At 33.7% G+C, this 18031-nt stretch overlaps 1 protein-coding gene across 3 annotated transcripts in view; it reads right to left on the bottom strand.

The window, feature by feature from the left end:
- Positions 1-18031, bottom strand: part of TLK1 (tousled like kinase 1) — a 168694-nt gene that overhangs the window by 18449 nt on the left and 132214 nt on the right. For all 3 annotated transcript variants that reach the window (XM_043997124.1, XM_043997126.1, XM_043997125.1), the window contains exons 12-13: positions 15532-15598; positions 1188-1285 (exon numbers count right to left, since the gene is read on the bottom strand). In XM_043997124.1, coding sequence (XP_043853059.1) covers positions 1188-1285; positions 15532-15598 — 165 coding nt within the window. The remainder of the gene's footprint in view (positions 1-1187; positions 1286-15531; positions 15599-18031) is intronic.

Here is an 18031-nt window from a genome sequence, read left to right as displayed (position 1 = left end):
GGCAAAGATCTTAAATTATACTCTGTTGTATTAACATTCTAAAATAGCAGCAATTTTCATCTATTTTATATGTTGCCTTCAGAAATGCCACAAACCGTGATGACCAGTCAATTAATTAAGAATTTGTTTAAATTTTGGTTAGCAAAGATAAAATGTGTTTTCCAAAATATGCCTTGCCTAGACTAAGATTATTAGCACTTTCAAAAAAGAAATGAAAAATAGGCTTGATTGCCTTGTAGTTTAAAACTGAGACACAGATATGGTTAATATTTTGCACTGTCAGTCAAAATCAGCTTATAAGGCCTTAAATTAACAAATTATTTTTGCCTTTAGAAAAAGACTAGATAGATGTTTTTCACATTCCCTTTGACCTATCTAAACATAACCACAATCTAGGGCTTTCCTCAAATCTCACCTTTTCCATTACTTTTATTTTTAAATAAGTTTTATTGATGTCTTATTTTTACATTACAGTCAATTTTGGAAATATCTTTTTGCTTCCAACTTGGCCTTTCTGGAACTAAAAGTTTTACCCAGCTAAATAAAAATGCATGAAGTGACCTGTTTGGCAAGGTTTGCCGAGGTCTCCAACCTCTCTGCTGAAAAGTGAGAGGTAAAGTCCCACTCTCAGTTTTCCTGGACAATTACAAGTTTCTTAATGACCCAGGTCAGTTTTCTTTTCATTCATATTATTGTAGTCATGGGGCAGATAGTTTTTCTGGTTCTGCTTATTTCACTGTGCATTAGCACAAACAAATCCTCTAATTCTGTGATGCCTTAATTACTAGAGCACGACAGAGTTTTCCCCATTAGTTGAACCCCTTTTGCCCTTTCCTATCTATGCCAGTCACTTGAGCATTTAACAACATAAGAATACCATAGGGGAAAGAGGATACTTATACTCCTTTTGTAAAATACAGAACTACACAATGCTGAGAACATAAGAATTCAAAAAAATTTTCTTAATTGAAATCTTGGTTGCTGTAAAACATTAGCTTATGATATACAAACATCTTTCAAATACCCAATTATTAAGTTATTAAATATTGCTTCATGAATAGTAGTCTATATATTACTTGAAATTTATTTCTATAGGATTCTTCCCCTCCCTCAAAAAGGGAATTATCAGATGTTTTGGTATTACAGAATTAAAATGGCATATAAAATATAAAATGCAAATGCATTACTGTGAATTATCTTCATTGTTTATCCTTTTGAGTTCTCGTATGTGAAGATTTCTGACTCTTTCCAAACGTTCAAGTTCTGCCTGGATTTCTGCTTCTTCCTGAAAATTAAGAGAAAGGACAAACTGAACTTATTTACTATGTATTTTTTCCCATAGATCAATAGACCTGTAAGAAGGAATGCATCACATTACAAAAATTACTGAACTAGACAACTAATAGTACCTCAATGCCTAAAAGAGAGAGCACTATAAAGTAAAAACCGCTTTTCAGAAACCATTCCAGATATGAAATCTTTAAATAACTATGCTCAGTATTGCTAATGCCCTACAGAAAAGCTGTTTTCATCATGTTCAAATGAGAGTGGCAGGGAGAAATTTTGGAGTCTGAAATTGGCATGTGGTATAAAGTGACAGGAAAATCAGTTTGAGATGATGTAATTTTTAATTTAAGGAAAAAATCTTTTAAAAACATTCTAAAGTTTTAATTACCAAAGAAAATCAAGGATGAAACAATATAAGATATTTCACATTAACCTTAACTCTAAAGTTAACTCAAAGCTCTTTTCATGAGGAAAAAAATATATGCAGAAAGCCTTAAACAACAAAAACCTCCACAAATGTCCTTATTAGAAAACAAAGATCTGCACACTTATTCTGGTAATATCCTAATGTAATCCTGGAGATAAGGATACTATGTTACATAGATCTTCCCTAGCAAAAGATAACTATTCTGGCCAGATTGGAATGAATCTCAAGAAACTTTCTTTAATACTTATTTTATTAGAAATACTTAAATTTTTCTTTTTTGGATTTTGGGGAGAAATGCTTGTATTTAAAACAAAAGTACCCTGATTTGTACATTAACATTTTTAGCACACTATTTTTGAAATAAATCTGGATTTGTTGGGCAAATCATAATTACAACAGCTTATAGTTTTATAAAGCATCATGCAGATAAAAGTAGCTCCTTATGATGACTGTTAAGGTAGGATCTATATTCTGCTTTATGAAATGAGGAAAAAGAGGTTATATGACAGAGAACCAGGATATAAATCTAGGTCTTTCGACTCTAAATTCTAGAAAGTATACAAGATAAAAGAAGTACTGTATTACCTTCAAGATAAATAATAAAGATATATATTCCCTTACAATTTCTATGCATGCTTATGAGAAAAATTAAACTTTTCCAAAAATAATCATTTAAGACATTTAAGAATGTCATCAGATAAAATGCTCCTGAAAAATGTTTACATCATGTATGAAATAAAGCAAGCCAATACTTGCTTTAGAAATATGAAGGTACAGTTTAAAAAAAATATATATATATATATATATATATATATATATATATATATATATATATATATATATATATATATATATTGCTCAGGGGCAGCTAGGTGGCACAGTGCATAAAGCACAGGCCCTGGATTCAGGAGGACCTGAATTAAAATCCAACCTCAGACACTTGACACTTACTAGCTGTGTGACTCTGGGCAAGTCATTTAACCCTCATTGCCCCACAAAAACCAAAACCAAAACCAAAACCAAAAAAAAAAAAAAAACCTCCAAAAATTATTTTACACACACACACACACACACACACACACACACACACACACACACACACACATTGCTGGAGAAGCAGGGAAATGTTGGTACTATTGCATTAATTTTTATATATTTTAAATGCAAGTTATATGTAACAGATTCAATTTCATATACAAGCCTCTTTTTCCTAGCCTTTGTATGTGGAAATGTTTGGTTGCTAATGATTTTCTAGTTCATAATAAAAAAATTTTTTTAAATGCTGATGAAAATGGCCTAATTGTCAGAAGAAATCTCATTTCTAATTAACATTCAAAGAATCCTAGTAATTATCCTAAAGTTTTTCTATTTGTGCATGTGTGGTTTTAAAGACTAGCAAAACTGTTGCTTCTAGAGTGAAAAAAAAAAAAGAAAATAAGAGCAAGTCTCATTTCCACAATTATTGAACACAAATACTGAATGACTAGAAGGATCTAAATAGATATTCTAACATAAGTTCATTCATTTGAACAATGAGGAAATTAAGACCTAATTTACACAGATAATGCCAAAGCCAGGATTAGAATTGGATTTTCTAACACTTGGAATTCTGGTCTTACCACTATACTTTAAATAAAGGGTAAGCAAATTAGAAACAGATCCTTTCTGTTAAAAACTTTGTTAAAGGAATTAGGCTATGAGCAAGAATTTTACTTATACCACCACGGTGCTAGAAACCTTTTCTTGCTATGAATTTTTGTTCTTTTCAAATGACTCAAGACACATTTAAGAGATGAAAATTTAGTACGGTTGTAGACATTTAGATTGCCTGATGTATTTTTGGCCAACAGGATGCTTATTATAATGTTTCTGTTTTAAATCTTCATAAAACATGGAAACTATATATGATAGAGTAAAGTAAAGACACATTCAATTACTGATATCCAGAAGATTAAAAAAGCTAAAGAATCTTGTGGGCATGTAGTTACACTTGTCCTTTTTTTTTTTTTAAACCCTCCATAGTACTTACCTAATTCAAATCAACCAACATTTATTAAACATGGTACCATTATGTTGCGGTAGGGATTTAGAGGCAAAAACATTCCTTGAGATACAAGCACATATAATATAAGGAAAATTGAATGAGGCTGCACTAATAACCAGGAGACTCAAGAAAGGCTTTAGAGAGGAGGTTGTAACAGAGCCTTAAATGAAGAGGAGTCTTGAAGGAGGTGATGAGGAAGGAATGCATTCTAAGCATGAAGGCACTTTTTGCAAATGCACAAAAATAAAGGATGGAGTGGGGAATTCAGGGAATAAATAGTCCATATTGGTTTAAATATCAAGTGTGGGAAGGAAAATGGTAGCAATATTGTATATAGCTAAATAACAGGCTAAGAAGTTTCTATTTTACATTGAAAGGTTTTGAGCAAGGAGATGACACAGTCACACTTGGAAGATCATTTTGACACCAGTAGTGTAAACCATATATGTCCAACAATACTGGAAGGTGGATGGAACTAGATTTAAATATCAGTGGGAAACACTTAAAAAACAAATAAAAATGATAAAGCATAGTTAACATCAGATTTAAAAGTGAAGTCAATATGCAATCCACAGGGACCCTCCTTATTTACAAGTTAATGTCCCTGGTTTCTATGTGAGTTTGAAACCACTGGTATGAAATTACTCTCTCCAGTCACTCAATCTTTTGATTACCAAATCTAATGGTCTCAGACACAGTTCCTTCTACTGTCTGTAGCCTTTGATACCGTGTCCATCATCCTTTTCTTAAAATTCACTTCTCTTGGTTTTTGTGACACATTCTCCTTTTTCTCCTTCTATGTGACCATTCCTTCTCAAACTCTTTGGCTGGATCTTCATCCAGGTCTCATGTGTTAACTGTGGGTTTTCCAAAAGATTATGTCTAGGGCGCTCTTCTCTTCTTTCTCCATACAATTTCATTTGGTGATCTATCTAATCAGCTCCTATGGATCCAATTATCATATGTTGATGACTTTCAAGTCTACTCATCTAGCACTAACTTCTTGATGACCTTTGGTCTCCTATTTCCAGTTGCTTATTGAAAATCAAGACTAAATGGATATCCCATAGATATCTTAAACAAAACATGTTCAAAACTGAAATTGTTATTTTTCTCCCTAATCCCTCCATCAGTCCCAACTTCCCATCAGTTATTCAGGCTAGCAACACAGATGTCACCTTCAACTCCTTGCTCTCACCCCACCCCACCCCAATAGTCAATATGTTGCCACGGTCTGTCCATTTTACCTTTGTAACACGCATCTCTAAAATACTCTCCCTTCTCTCCTGTGACATTGCCACTAATCTGGTACAGGCTCTTATCACCTCATGTCTGGACTATTGAAAGAGCCTGCTGGTGGTTCTCAGTGCCACTCTCCCCATAATTCCAGTCCCTCTTCCACTTGGCAGTCAAAATGATCTTCCTAAAGCAAAGCTCTGATCATGGTCAAACCCTTCCTCAAAATCCAGTGGGGTTCCTTATCCAACTGACCAACTTTTCTTTGTATTCTCAGTGCTTAATACAGTGCCTAGAACATAATAGACACAGTAAATTCTAATTTACCGAATGACTTTTTAAAAGGCTCTATTAATGAAGAGAAGGGGTCAGATGTAAGAAAGTTCATAGAAGGAAAATCAACAATATTTATAAACTGATTGGATATGGAGGGAGAAGAAAGGGAGGATACGAGTCAAGGATGGACCTAAGGTTATGAATATGGATTACTGAGAAGATAACAGTGCTCTTAATTAAGAGAAACAGTAAAGTATGGAAGGTAAGTTTAGAAGGGAAGATTATGAGTTCCATATTATATTCAGAATCACTTACCTAGAAATGGAAAGAAATTCAAAGACCATTTAGTACAACCTCCTAATTTTACAGATGGACAAACTGAGGTCTATGGAGGTTATATGATGACCAAGATCATACAAATAGTAAGTGGTGATAGAAGTGGGATTTTTAACCCAGGTTCTCAGACCCTAGAAGTTATTGTTCTTTCTACTTTGTCATGCCTATCGGCTGTGAGAGACAGAAACTGACAATGCAAGACTAGAATTCATTAGTGATATTATAGGTGATGTATAGATTTTAAGTTATATGAACAAAGATGACCTTCGAACCCTTGAGTAATTGATAAGAAGGGAATGTATAGAGATAAGCAAATACCCAGGCATTTATCGAGTATTTGCTGACTGAACTAGTTAATTTTCGTCCAACTTAACAAACCTTTATTGTTTTCTCACTAAGTAAGGTGATACAAGTTGCATTATATTAATTTTGATTAGTAACAGACGTTGCCAAAACATTAAGAATTCAGTGCCAGGGAAGGATTGAACAACTTGGCATTTATAAGGAGATCACAAGGCTACAGTGAAGTAATCACATCTCAAGTCTCTTAAAGCCCAAAGAAGTATGTATACCTTCTATGCTACAACAAAAATACATTGTGTCTGCATTTTTTGTTATCATACCAAGAAAAAGACACTAGCTTCAATTTTTCGGTACTTTCAGTCAAAGTGGACAGTTACATTTATTAACAAATGTTTGTTGAACTGAATTTATTGAACTGTACTAGAATAAACACAGCAAATTGGTGTGTTTATTAATTAAATTCAACAAATATTTGTTATCAGCCATCATCTAACAGAATGAACACACATCTCTATCATTAGATGTTATTTCAATTATGGTCAAGCTAGAGACGGAGCCACAAGTCCAGAATGGGGCAAATCTTATGTTTTTCCTTGGTGCAGAAAACTGCTTTGGGGTTACCATACAACTGCACTGAGATAATTTAGCCTTCTGAAGAAGGCCACTGTGAAGTACCTACCCCAAGCCTTCTCCTGCTCAAGTAGAACCTTCTAAGCCCATACCACAAAAATAGTGGGAATTTCTGGAAATAGAAGGTGGTATACATGTATTTGGGACCTTTTAAAAATATATCAAATTAATAAAATCTAGTATTCTTTGACCACCCACTAAATTATTTAATAAAAAGACCAATGTAAAGATGAAAAAAGAAAAATGTTAACTTCCCAACATTTCTCAGTCTCTACAGATTACAATGAATGATTACTTTAACAGCTGATAATGGGCAGGATCACAAATAAACTTTATGATTGGGTTTTCCTGAATAGAATAATATACTGTCATCAAAAGCAACACAGATAACAATGGTTCTTCTTTCTTTCTTTTGCATCTATAGCTCATTAGCACGGTACTCAAAATGTAAAAGATAGGAATCAATCTACCTGTTTCCACAGTTCCCTCCAATTACCTACCTTAAACCTATCCTTCAAACTCCAGTCAAATTGAAAGACTTTGCTGTTCCTTAAACCATGCCCGTACTCTAACACCTTTGTCCTTGTATTTCCAGATGGCCACATTTTTTTTTTAGTGAGGCAACTGGGGTTAAGTGACTTGACCAGGGTCACACAGCTAGTAAGTGTTAAGTGTCTGAGGCCGGATTTGAACTCAGGTCTTCCTGACTCCAGGGCCAGTGCTCTATCCACTGTGCCACCTAACTGACCCCCCAGCACACTTTTTATATCTTTATTCTCCCTTCCTGCTTTTCATCACCCTAATCACCATCTTATCCTAATAGTCTCGTTCTATGGATCTTTTAAGAATGTTGCCAGTTCTGCTTCTGCACATATAGTCTAAGAATTCCTATAAAAGAAAATTTTTTATAGAAGATGATACTTCTGACTCACCATCTTTAATTAGGATGTATAATTGTGGTTTTTCCTGTGGTGGTTATAGGTTTAAACTACCCACACACTCATTTAGATTCCCTCATGACCAATGAATGATACGCATCTGCAAGACAGTCTACAGTCATGGAGCTCATTTGGCTCTGTGTAAAACAAAGTTGATTATATTGGACTTAGCCACCAAAGTTGAATTAATTTGTACCATGCTCAGTTGAGCTGAATTACTTAACCCATCTCCAAAAATAATTCTAAAAGAAAACATTCAATCCTACAGGTTGACATAAGGAATGGATCTGCATAACCTCACTGGCACAGAGAACTCCCAGATGAGAAAAATCTTATTACTAATGCAGGCTGACATCTCTGCAACTCAGACATAGTTGCTTAGAGCATTTAAACATCAACTGACTTGACAAGGATCTCACAGCAAGTACATGTCAAAGGTAAAACTGGAACCCAGGATTTTCTAGCTCCAAGGCTTTTCCTTTAAAAGAATTTTGTTATCCTCTGAAGCAAACAATGAAAAATTAAAACCATTCAAAAGCAACTCTGGATTTATATTTAATGAGATCAAGAAACAGAACACAGATATTCTGATATGGATATGGATATGGATATACTGAGTTTATATTCCTTGCTGGATGATACCGCACAGGTCTGCTATGAGGGAAATGTTTATAAACATTTACTGGATTCTTTGAAGCACTGAAAGTCCTATATTCTCAGAGCCTATAGAATGCTCAATTACTTTCATGAGATTCTTATTCGTAAATAGGCAAAAGGACATAATCTTAAATTCAGAGATCTAGAGCATTTCTTGGAAATTTTATAGTATCACAAATAAACCAAAATGTATTATTTCCTCTCTTTCACTCTCCTAAGACAGAAAATCAGGATAGCATGCAATACTGTTGACAAGTAACATGGCTTAATATGTTTAACCTGGTTTATAGAGCACTGAAATGAATCTCTTTTCTACTACTTTCTCTCCAGATACCCTACTGATAACTATTTGATGATATCTCATTATACTTTATAAACACAAAATATGTTTGCCTTTGCCTAAAGAGGGCACTCCTGAAGGACTTCTTTTTAATGATTAAAATGGAAAGAACAGGTTTGGAGAACCAGTCCTTTAACTTTTCCAGCTGTATTACTAAAATATTTATGTATGTTATATCTCAAATTTAAGTGACAACAAATGTCACCCATAAATTCTTGGTACTTGTCATAATAAGGGATGGATGAATTAGAAAGCAGAGCTGTCCTTGAAAAAGAGACCAAAGAGGAGGTCAAACTTCAGTATTAATTAATTGGTGGTCATTCACCTAAAATCAGTGCCCTGTCATTTTCCACTGTTCAAAAGGTTGCAGAAAATCCCATGTCTTCCATCTCAACTAGTTGAATGATCCACTGTGAAGGAGTAAGAAAAGAGCTGTCCTTGGTCTTGACCTGTAAAAATTTCATCATGGAGGATTAATACTGATGTTGCTGCTGCCTGTGACTGGTTCAGTTTTTCTCTGCAGGTGGCCAATATCGGTCAGAAAACAGGATTTCTGTGGCAGTGCTGACTGAAGGGCAGGGCTGTTGCTATACTTTTATCTCTTCAGAACGGAGGCACAAGGAGAGGTGAATGCCACATCACAAGGAGCAAAGGAGAGAGAGAGAGAGAAATGGTGTCAGGTGGCATGTTGGATGGGATTTTTGTTTTAGTAGACTGAGGAGACTGTAAATAGTTTGGCCCTCTGACTCCATCTCTGCAAAGGTACTTTTTGTGTTGCTGATGATGATCCTTGACCACTCCAACACCCATTACAAATTCATTTACATTTTTCAAAATTAATTTCTGAATTCATATTCAGGGATTATAAATCGAACCTACACATTTCAAAAAATCCACAAATGAATTTCTTTTAAGTTCCTATGACACTTCTTATCAAATCCCAACCCTCACTAATGTGTTTAAGCTTTTTATAAACACCACCTCTGCCTATGAACTTTAAAAACAAAATTCTTTACATAAATAAGGCAGAAAACTAGAAATTATGTACACCATAAAATCCTTCTATGCCATTCACAGCATCAACTTGTAAATCAGCAGTAGTAAGACATGAACGAAGTTCTTCACAACTATAAAACTCGTATCAGTCAAAGGATCTTGCCACTGAATGGCAAATATCTTTTTTTTTTCCTTTTTCTTTTCTTTTTTTTTTTTGCAGGCAATGGGGGTTAAGTGACTTGCCCAGGGTCACACAGCTAGTAAGTGTCAAGTGTCTGAGGCTGGATTTGAACTCAGGTACTCCTGAATCCAGGGCTGGTGCTTTAACCACTGTACCATCTAGCTGCCCCTAAATATCTTTTTAATAAAGTACAACAGTGGGAATGTTACAGGGATGATGACAGCTAATATATTTATAATTTTACTAACCCTTCTGGGAATGTACAGAATCCAAAGTATGTCCCTTAAATAGTTCTTCTCAACAAAGTTTTCAAAACTATCAAATAAAAATTTGAACTACAAAGTTAACCTGATGTAATGTCTCTATTTCTAGACTTAGTGTTTCCACATTCCAAGAATTTACCTACTCTAAATGTCAATAAAAAACCAATAATAAAAGCATTTGATAAATAATTTTGCATGTTTGCTATAAATCAATTGGTTCCACATGGAAACATAACTATACAAAAAATAGGATAGAGTTTTCAGCTCTAACTCAAGGAAAAATCTGGTAAGGGCATGCAAAGACTTTCTTTGCAACAACAAGCATTTAATACTTGATACTTGAGGGGGATGTTGTATATAATTAGTAGAAAACTGAGCTTGGCTTGTTGAAGTAACAAAAAATTACTTTTTCCAATTAAAGCAGTTTTGGAGATATTAGTTTGCATTGTCACCATATCTGACACTAACAAATTATGGAATTTCTTTAACTCATGCAACGTCCACAAAAGTAACCCCAAAGAAGACACTTTAAATATACAATATAATTAACTTAAAATGACCCTCCTTTAACTGCAACAAAAGCTAAATGGTACATTTCCCAAAAAGCTTATGAAAAAGCAAACTCTTCTACCTAGAGACAAGAAAAGTACAAGGTGAATTCATCTCTAAAATTAACTGAGTAGGGGGCAGCTAAGTGGCACAGTGCATAAAGTACTGGCCCTGGATTCAGGAGGACCTGAGTTCAAATCCAGATTCAGACACTTGACACTTACTAGCTGTGTGACCCTGGGCAAATCACTTAACCCTCATTGCCCCGCAAAAATAAAATAAAATAAATAAAATTAACCGAGCCTTTAAAATAATAGAACTCTAATTTGCTTGACTGCTACAATAACGCAAACTCAATAAATACTCAAAGAAACTCTTGTTCATACAAAAAAGTGACATTGGATCATGTTTTTCATAAACAACAAAATACAAAAGCCTTCAATGCAACAAACTCTGTAAATGCTACCCCTTCAGCATTGGTCAGATACCACAAAACTATGATTGTTTCTCTTGTAAAGAACAGCCAGAGGGGGCAGCTAGATGGAGCAGTGGTAAAGCACCAGCCCTGGATTCAGGAGTACCCGAGTTCAAATCCGGCCTCAGACACTGACACTTACTAGCTGTGTGACCCTGGGCAAGTCACTTAACCCTCCCTGCCCTGCAAAAAAAACCAACCCCCCCCGCCCCCCCCCAAAAGAACAGGCAGAAACTTTCTTAGATTGGCTAAGCAACAGCTGTTTTGGTTATGCTGTCATTCGTTCTCAATCTTGATGAATTGTGGAATAGTAATTCAACTGTATAAAGCAATACACTTTGTTTCTTCTTTAGTTGACATAAGTTAAAATGTAGCTGTGTAACGAAAAATTAAATGGGCCCTCCATTTTTTCTGTCCATACATTTACATATAACTCATTAACTGTACCATACTTGTCATATACTTCCTCAGTCATTTATTTTTCACTGCTGCCAAAATCACAACCAAATCATTTTGTTCGACTGCTGACATACTTCATCAGTCATGAAATTAGTCCTTTTTTCTCAAACTACAATACTTAGGAATTAAGAAAACAATTTCAATTTAATTTTGTAGCTGATATGCCCTTGATGATGCAAAAGTATGACAGACTCTACACTCTTAAGAGTTGGTAACCTGAAGACCAATGGTAGAAACCAGAGTGTTTCACAACACACAAATGACCACAATCCCTATCCAGCCCATGAAAAAAGTTGTGAAAGACCAAGTAAGACATCAAATGTATTAAAGTCTAAGAAGTTCAGGAGTAGGGTGACCTGACATAGAGAAGCAATCTTCTTGATTCAGGCAGCAGGGTAGCACAGTGGATATAGCACTAGGACTGGAATAAGGTAGGCTTGAGTTCAAAACCAGTCTTAGACACACACTAGCTGTGTGACCTTGGGCAAGTCCTATAACCTAGGTCAGTTTTCCCAAATCTGAGATTACAACAGCATCTCAAATGAGAAAATAAGTGTAAAGTTCTTAGCACATTGCCCAGCACATAAAAGGAATTTAAATGCTTGTTCTTTTCCCATTCCCCTTCCCTCAGGCTCAGTCCTCTGAGTTCCATTTCTATTCCAAGTGAACAATTGTCTTAAAATATTCAACAGAAAGAAGGTAAGACTTCTAATTACTTCTGTTTAAAAGACATGACTGAAATGAGTCTTTCATGATTCAAATGCAATGTCATAGTAAACTTAGGGAGCAGGTGCTCACTTCTCCAAAGTGATGCTGACCAAGTGTATCTGGGTCCCATCAACTTCCTTGTGAAAATTTTAGATTTCTTGATGAGCCTTTTGGGAGCACACCCACACTCCAAAGCCTTTCCAACTTAATATCAGAGGATCCCAAATCTAGAGCTAGAAAGAAGGGACTAGAGAGATTATCTAGTCCCATTCCTTCATTTTTGTGGCTGAGGCCTCCATAGGTTAAATGATTTACCTACAGTCACACAGGTAACATATCACAGAGTCAGGATACAGACCTAAATTGTTTTGCTCCAAATACAGCACCTCCTGATTTTAAAATGTCAAGAACACTGGGGTATGTTTCAAGGTTATAATTTCTTCTGACCTCCCCAAATAATAGCTCAAGGATAGAGGGAAAAGAGTACAAATATGTAATTTAGGGTAGGTAAGGAGGAAGAACAGTTATAACTATGAAACTACCACCTCACTAAGTATATTCCAAGTCAAAGAGAAAAAGGAAATTGATCATAAAAGGGACAAAGATAAGAGAATGCATGGACAAGGAGATATAAAAAGCTGAAAGAGTAAATCATGAAAGTTAAAAGAGAAAAATACAGTGTTTTTGATACTGTTTACAAGTATATCTCTTTTTCAAAAGTATTACTAAACAGCTGTCTACAAATCTAATAGTATGAATACCCAAAAGAAGCTTACTATTTAAAAGCAAGTTTGCCACAGAACCTTTTCAAAAACAAAGAATTTCACCATATTACAATTAGCCAATCTCTAATTTATCTGTCACATAAGCCCAGGCTTTCATATAAGAGGTTTTCCTAAAGTAAGACATATACATAATATGAAGTCTAAGACTCCAGAAAGTAAGATTAAAACAATTCTCTTTTATATAGAAATAAGTGTCTTTCAGGGAAAGCTTTATTGCACTCAGACAATAAAAGACCCTATGATCCTATGCTGAACATAATATGAAACAGGATACATAAAATAATTCACTTTTAACAGAGGTATAAATGTTCAACATTCAACTTCCAAATGCCAAAATGAGTCTTCTCATTGGACTGGGAGGCATGGACAAATATACCTTTCAGGTACTTTTGGTTCAATCTGTATTGGACAAGGGCACCAGTAAGAAATAAGAGAGTGTTGGAAGGAGAAGAGGACAGATTTAGATATGGTTGGAAGATCATATTAAGAATAACTAGGATTTTAAAGGAAGATAGTGAAATAACAATAATGCCAAATTAGGTATAGAGTTTGTATAAGTAATTAAATGAGGAACTGAGGTGATCAAGATAAATGCCAAAGCATGTCTTGGGTCAAGAATTCAAAGTAGAAGGACGGCTAGGTAGCACAGTGGATAAAGCATAAGCCCTGGATTCAGGAGGACCTGAGTTCAAATCCGACCTCAGAGGCTTGACACTTACTAGCTGTGTTACCCTGGGCAAGTCACTTAACCTTCATCCTCACTGTCGAAAGGAAGGGAGGGAAGGGAGGGACGGAGGAAGGGAGGGAAGGATAGAAAGAAAGAAAGAAAGAAAGAAAGAAAGAAAGAAAGAAAGAAAGAAAGAAAGAAAGAAAGAAAGAAAGAAAGAAAGAAAGAAAGAAAGAAAGAAAGAAAGAAAGAAAGAAAGAAAGAAAGAAAGAAAGAAAGAAAGAAAGAAAGAAAGAAAGAGAGAGAAAGAAAGAGAGAGAAAGAGAGAGAGAAAGAGAGAGAGAAAGAGAGAAAGAAAAAGAGAGAAAGAAAGAGAGAAAGAAAAAGAGAGAGAAAGAAAGAGAGAGAGAGAAAGAAAGAGAAAGAGAGAAAGAAAAAGAGAGAAAGAGAGAAAGAGAGAAAGAAAGAAAGAAAGAAAGAAAGAAAGAAAGAAAGAAAGAGAGAAAGATACATTGATTTATGGAATCTGAAGAATTCAAAGTTGAGTTATAGTTATAACACAAATATAGGTCATCATTCCAACAACATACTTTCTTAATTAGGAAACATCCTAAACCACGATTTGGAGGACAATTTTTAAGAGTTGGTTGAGACAAAAAATGTATCACGCCATGGTTCATTTGCTGAAGAAGAGTCTAACAGAAGTATGTACACATAAATGGAAAGAGAAACCTGGTTACTGCCTCAACCTTTAAACTAAAAAAAAAAAAATCTATACCTTCAGTCAATATCCATTTCTCTCCTTTCTTTCCCAACAGCCACTCTCCCCTCACAACACAAAGATCTCAATATTCTGGAGAATGTAAAAGTACCTACTTAAAAATAAAATTAGGAACCCTTGCTCTAAAGATCATATTTCTTTTCCATATAGCACTTGTCTAACTAGAAGATATCTGATATTGAGGTTTTATTATACAAAAGTAGGATTTTATAGAAAAGAAAAAAAAGGAGGTTCCAATAAAATTTCTCTCCTCATTTTAGGCATCAGGACAAAGCTAGGGAGCAAGTATATTGTTTTGTAAATAAATAGGCCCAAATTTTAAATGTCACATAAAAATGAGGTTAATTTAGTAGTATCTGTGTGTCCTGGTTCAATAAAGATGAAGGTAACGTTTTTCTAGCAGTTTGGTTTTTGGGTGTTTTTTTTTTAAACAATTTTGTCAGTAGATCTTTTGAAATTGCATAAATAAATACATAAGGAAGAAGAAAGGGAAAAGAGTTTAAAGGAATACAATATTAAAGTCTGTACCGTTTCATTATTTAGGGAAAAAATTCTTGTTATTCTTTTTCAATAGATAGCACTAAGAATAAGCTATTGAAAACATTTTTTAAACAGTACCGAAAAATAAAAATCCTGATACTGCTGACAGTTTTACAAATGAATACAAATCAAATTTTAAATTAATTGTGTCAAAGGTTGTCACTTTATAATAATTCAAATTATTTCACTAATCAAATTTCAAAATAAATTAATAAATATGAAAAATATTCTTAGACACATATAATAGTTTGAAAAACTGAGTTTATAAAAGTACTGCAAATTTTTATAAGTTATTGTAAAATAATGAAATGGGAGAAATATGGAATTTTACTTTTGCAGTTATAACATGTTTCCTAAAAAATTCAGTTAAAAGGAATTTAAACTTAGTCTAGAACTAGTTTTTCCTAATTTAACCAAGCAATAACATTACTACTCTGCTATGTATGTAAATTGTGCTGCTCTTTCACATGCTCTAAATTTTATGTTAAAACAATAGCCTAAAGCTATGCTGATTCCCATGGCCTGTCAGTAGCCATTTTCTTCAGATGTTCACTGCTTCTCCCACTTTCAGTTTCTTGAATGAGACTCCTCAGTTCCAACCCCTACAACTCCCACAATTAAACTTAAAACCCCAGTTCACCAACTCCACATACCTTTTTGAGATGTCCTAGTCTAAGTTTGAAAATTTCTTCTTGTTCATGGTATTCTGCTAAAGTCAGCCTGCCAAAACAATAAAATAGTAATCCTACAAATTAAGATTATTATTTATTTTAAAAGGTAGGCCATTAAATAACAATCAGCACAATAACATTTATGATTAACAACTTATCAAAACAAGATTCTAAATAGATACATTAGAATTGCATTAAAGTCTAACACATTAAATAAATTATTAAATCATTTAAAAAAATATATATGTGTATGTATGTATGTATGCATACGTATGTGTATATGTAAACTTGGAAATTTTAAGAAACTTCTACACCACTCTTATTTTGGACAGTAGTTTTCAACTGGGAAAAAATTATTTTAAAAAATCCTCAACTCAAAAAAAAATGTTTTAACGGCTATTAAAGGATAATAAAATTGTGATAAAATTTAATTACTTATTTTTTTAATTATGAAAATTTGGTGATAATAAAATTTCAAATACAATACAATGAACATATGTAAAAATACTTAATGACTTAAATAATGTTAAATCATGCACACATATTTTAATTATTTGTTTATGGAAAGAGTAGGCCTGTGATTTCATTAGTTTAAAAATCTCCAAAATTAGCAAACTCCCTCTACCAATATAGATGGTACCTTCTCTACAACTTATAGACTTATTTCTTAGAGCAATGTGAGGTTATATGACTTGTCCAGAATGACAAAGCTAGTATGTGTTAGAGATGGAATACGAATTCTTCCTGGCTCAGAAGCAGGTTTTCTATCTCCTAAACTGCTTCCTCAAGTATTCATGTAGTAGTTTCAACATTTTATCAGCTGTGTAATTCATTTAAATATTCTAATATTCTGAAAACCTTATTAAGCAAATAACTTTTTTAGCTAATTAAGTGTATTCTACAGTTTTAAGAAAAGAGGTCATGGGAAAGACTATTCTTTTACACTTAAATAACTTCCATATTTATTTATCATATCTAAAACAAAGCTCTTAATTGCTCATGATTTCCAGGGAATTGGGTAAAATGTTATTCTGCTGTCACATACACATGTTGCATTAATTTACTCATGTTCATAAACCTCCACAACATAAACTTGCTGCAACTATTTTTTCTTCAGTCGTATTTCAAGAAAAGTCAATTCTAGACAAAGTGTAGAAAAAGAAAGGTCTACCCTCCATCCATTATATTAATCTGCAGCAAAAAACAAGAGCAACAAATATCTGTATCTATCATCTCTCTCTCTCTCTCTCTCTCTCTCTCTCTCTCTCTCTCTCACTCACTCACACACACACCCACCCATACCCCTTTGGATGATTGATTTTTATCACTCAGAAGCAGATACTGTACTGAGCAAATATACAACTCTGGAATAGATAAAGAGAGAGCAATGTTTGAAAACCAAACATATTTATACCTAAATCCATTCACAAGAAAGGTGTTTTTCCAGCCATTATCTATGATGTACAAATGCACTCTTTACTGAGATTTTTAAAGTGAGTAAATAGATCATTGTGAATTTTTTTAAATGGTTGCTTATCATATTTTAAATACTGTTATTTCCTTACAGAAACCTGTCTAAAGCTAAATTATTTGGTTTGAACATTTTCCTTTCTAAAGGATTCATGGGTAAAAATGTAATGATGATGGTTAGGGTCTCTTAGCTGCTTACTACTAATAAAAAGAAACCTGATGATGTTAGAACATTTATTATTTCCATTAGGGAAATTTTTATTCCAAAGGATTAAAAAGATTTTTGTTAAGTATATTTTTATCCCCAAATATGTATATGTATACAATTAAATTATTAATTCAAAGTAAGTGGGGGAGTGAGAGTCAATCTGAATGAACACTTATTATTTTTTAATTGTTTTAATATGTGCAATAATTAAAATAAAACCAAAGTTTTATAAATGATTAGGAAATAGTAAACTATGTATTTAGTGTCTCTAAAGTACCCAAAGACACTCTCTTACATGGCTTTTTAACCATGTAATTACATTTCACCTTTAATTTTAATGCAAAAGTACAGCCAAAGTTTTCTGATTCTAGGTTATCACAAATTCTGTGGTATAAATTAATGAAGTCTTACTATATAAACATACGTATGTACATTTATATTTACAAGTAGTTTCCTTAAGTTAATAACGCCAGACTAATTTTTAAAAAAATATAGCCATTAATTATGGCAAATCTGATGAAAACAAGTTATATTATATCAAAGATAAGGAAGAAATGGGATCTTTAAAATCTTATTAATGCAAATATTAGAAAATTCTACAAATCAAAGATAGGCAGGCTTTTTCAAATCATCTTTTAAAATAAGATCCTTGGGGCAGCTAAGTGGCGCAGTAGATAGAGCACCGGCCCTGAAGTCAGGAGTACCTGAGTTCAAATCTGGCCTCAGACACTTAACACTTACTAGCTGTGCAACCCTGGGCAAGTCACTTAACCCCAATTGCCTCACTAAAAAAAAAAAAAAAGA

This window comes from Dromiciops gliroides, chromosome 3 (assembly GCF_019393635.1).
Source record: "Dromiciops gliroides isolate mDroGli1 chromosome 3, mDroGli1.pri, whole genome shotgun sequence".
Lineage (NCBI taxonomy): Eukaryota > Metazoa > Chordata > Mammalia > Microbiotheria > Microbiotheriidae > Dromiciops > Dromiciops gliroides.
Note: the sequence above shows the minus strand (reverse complement) of the source record. Positions and strands in the feature narration are given on the sequence as shown.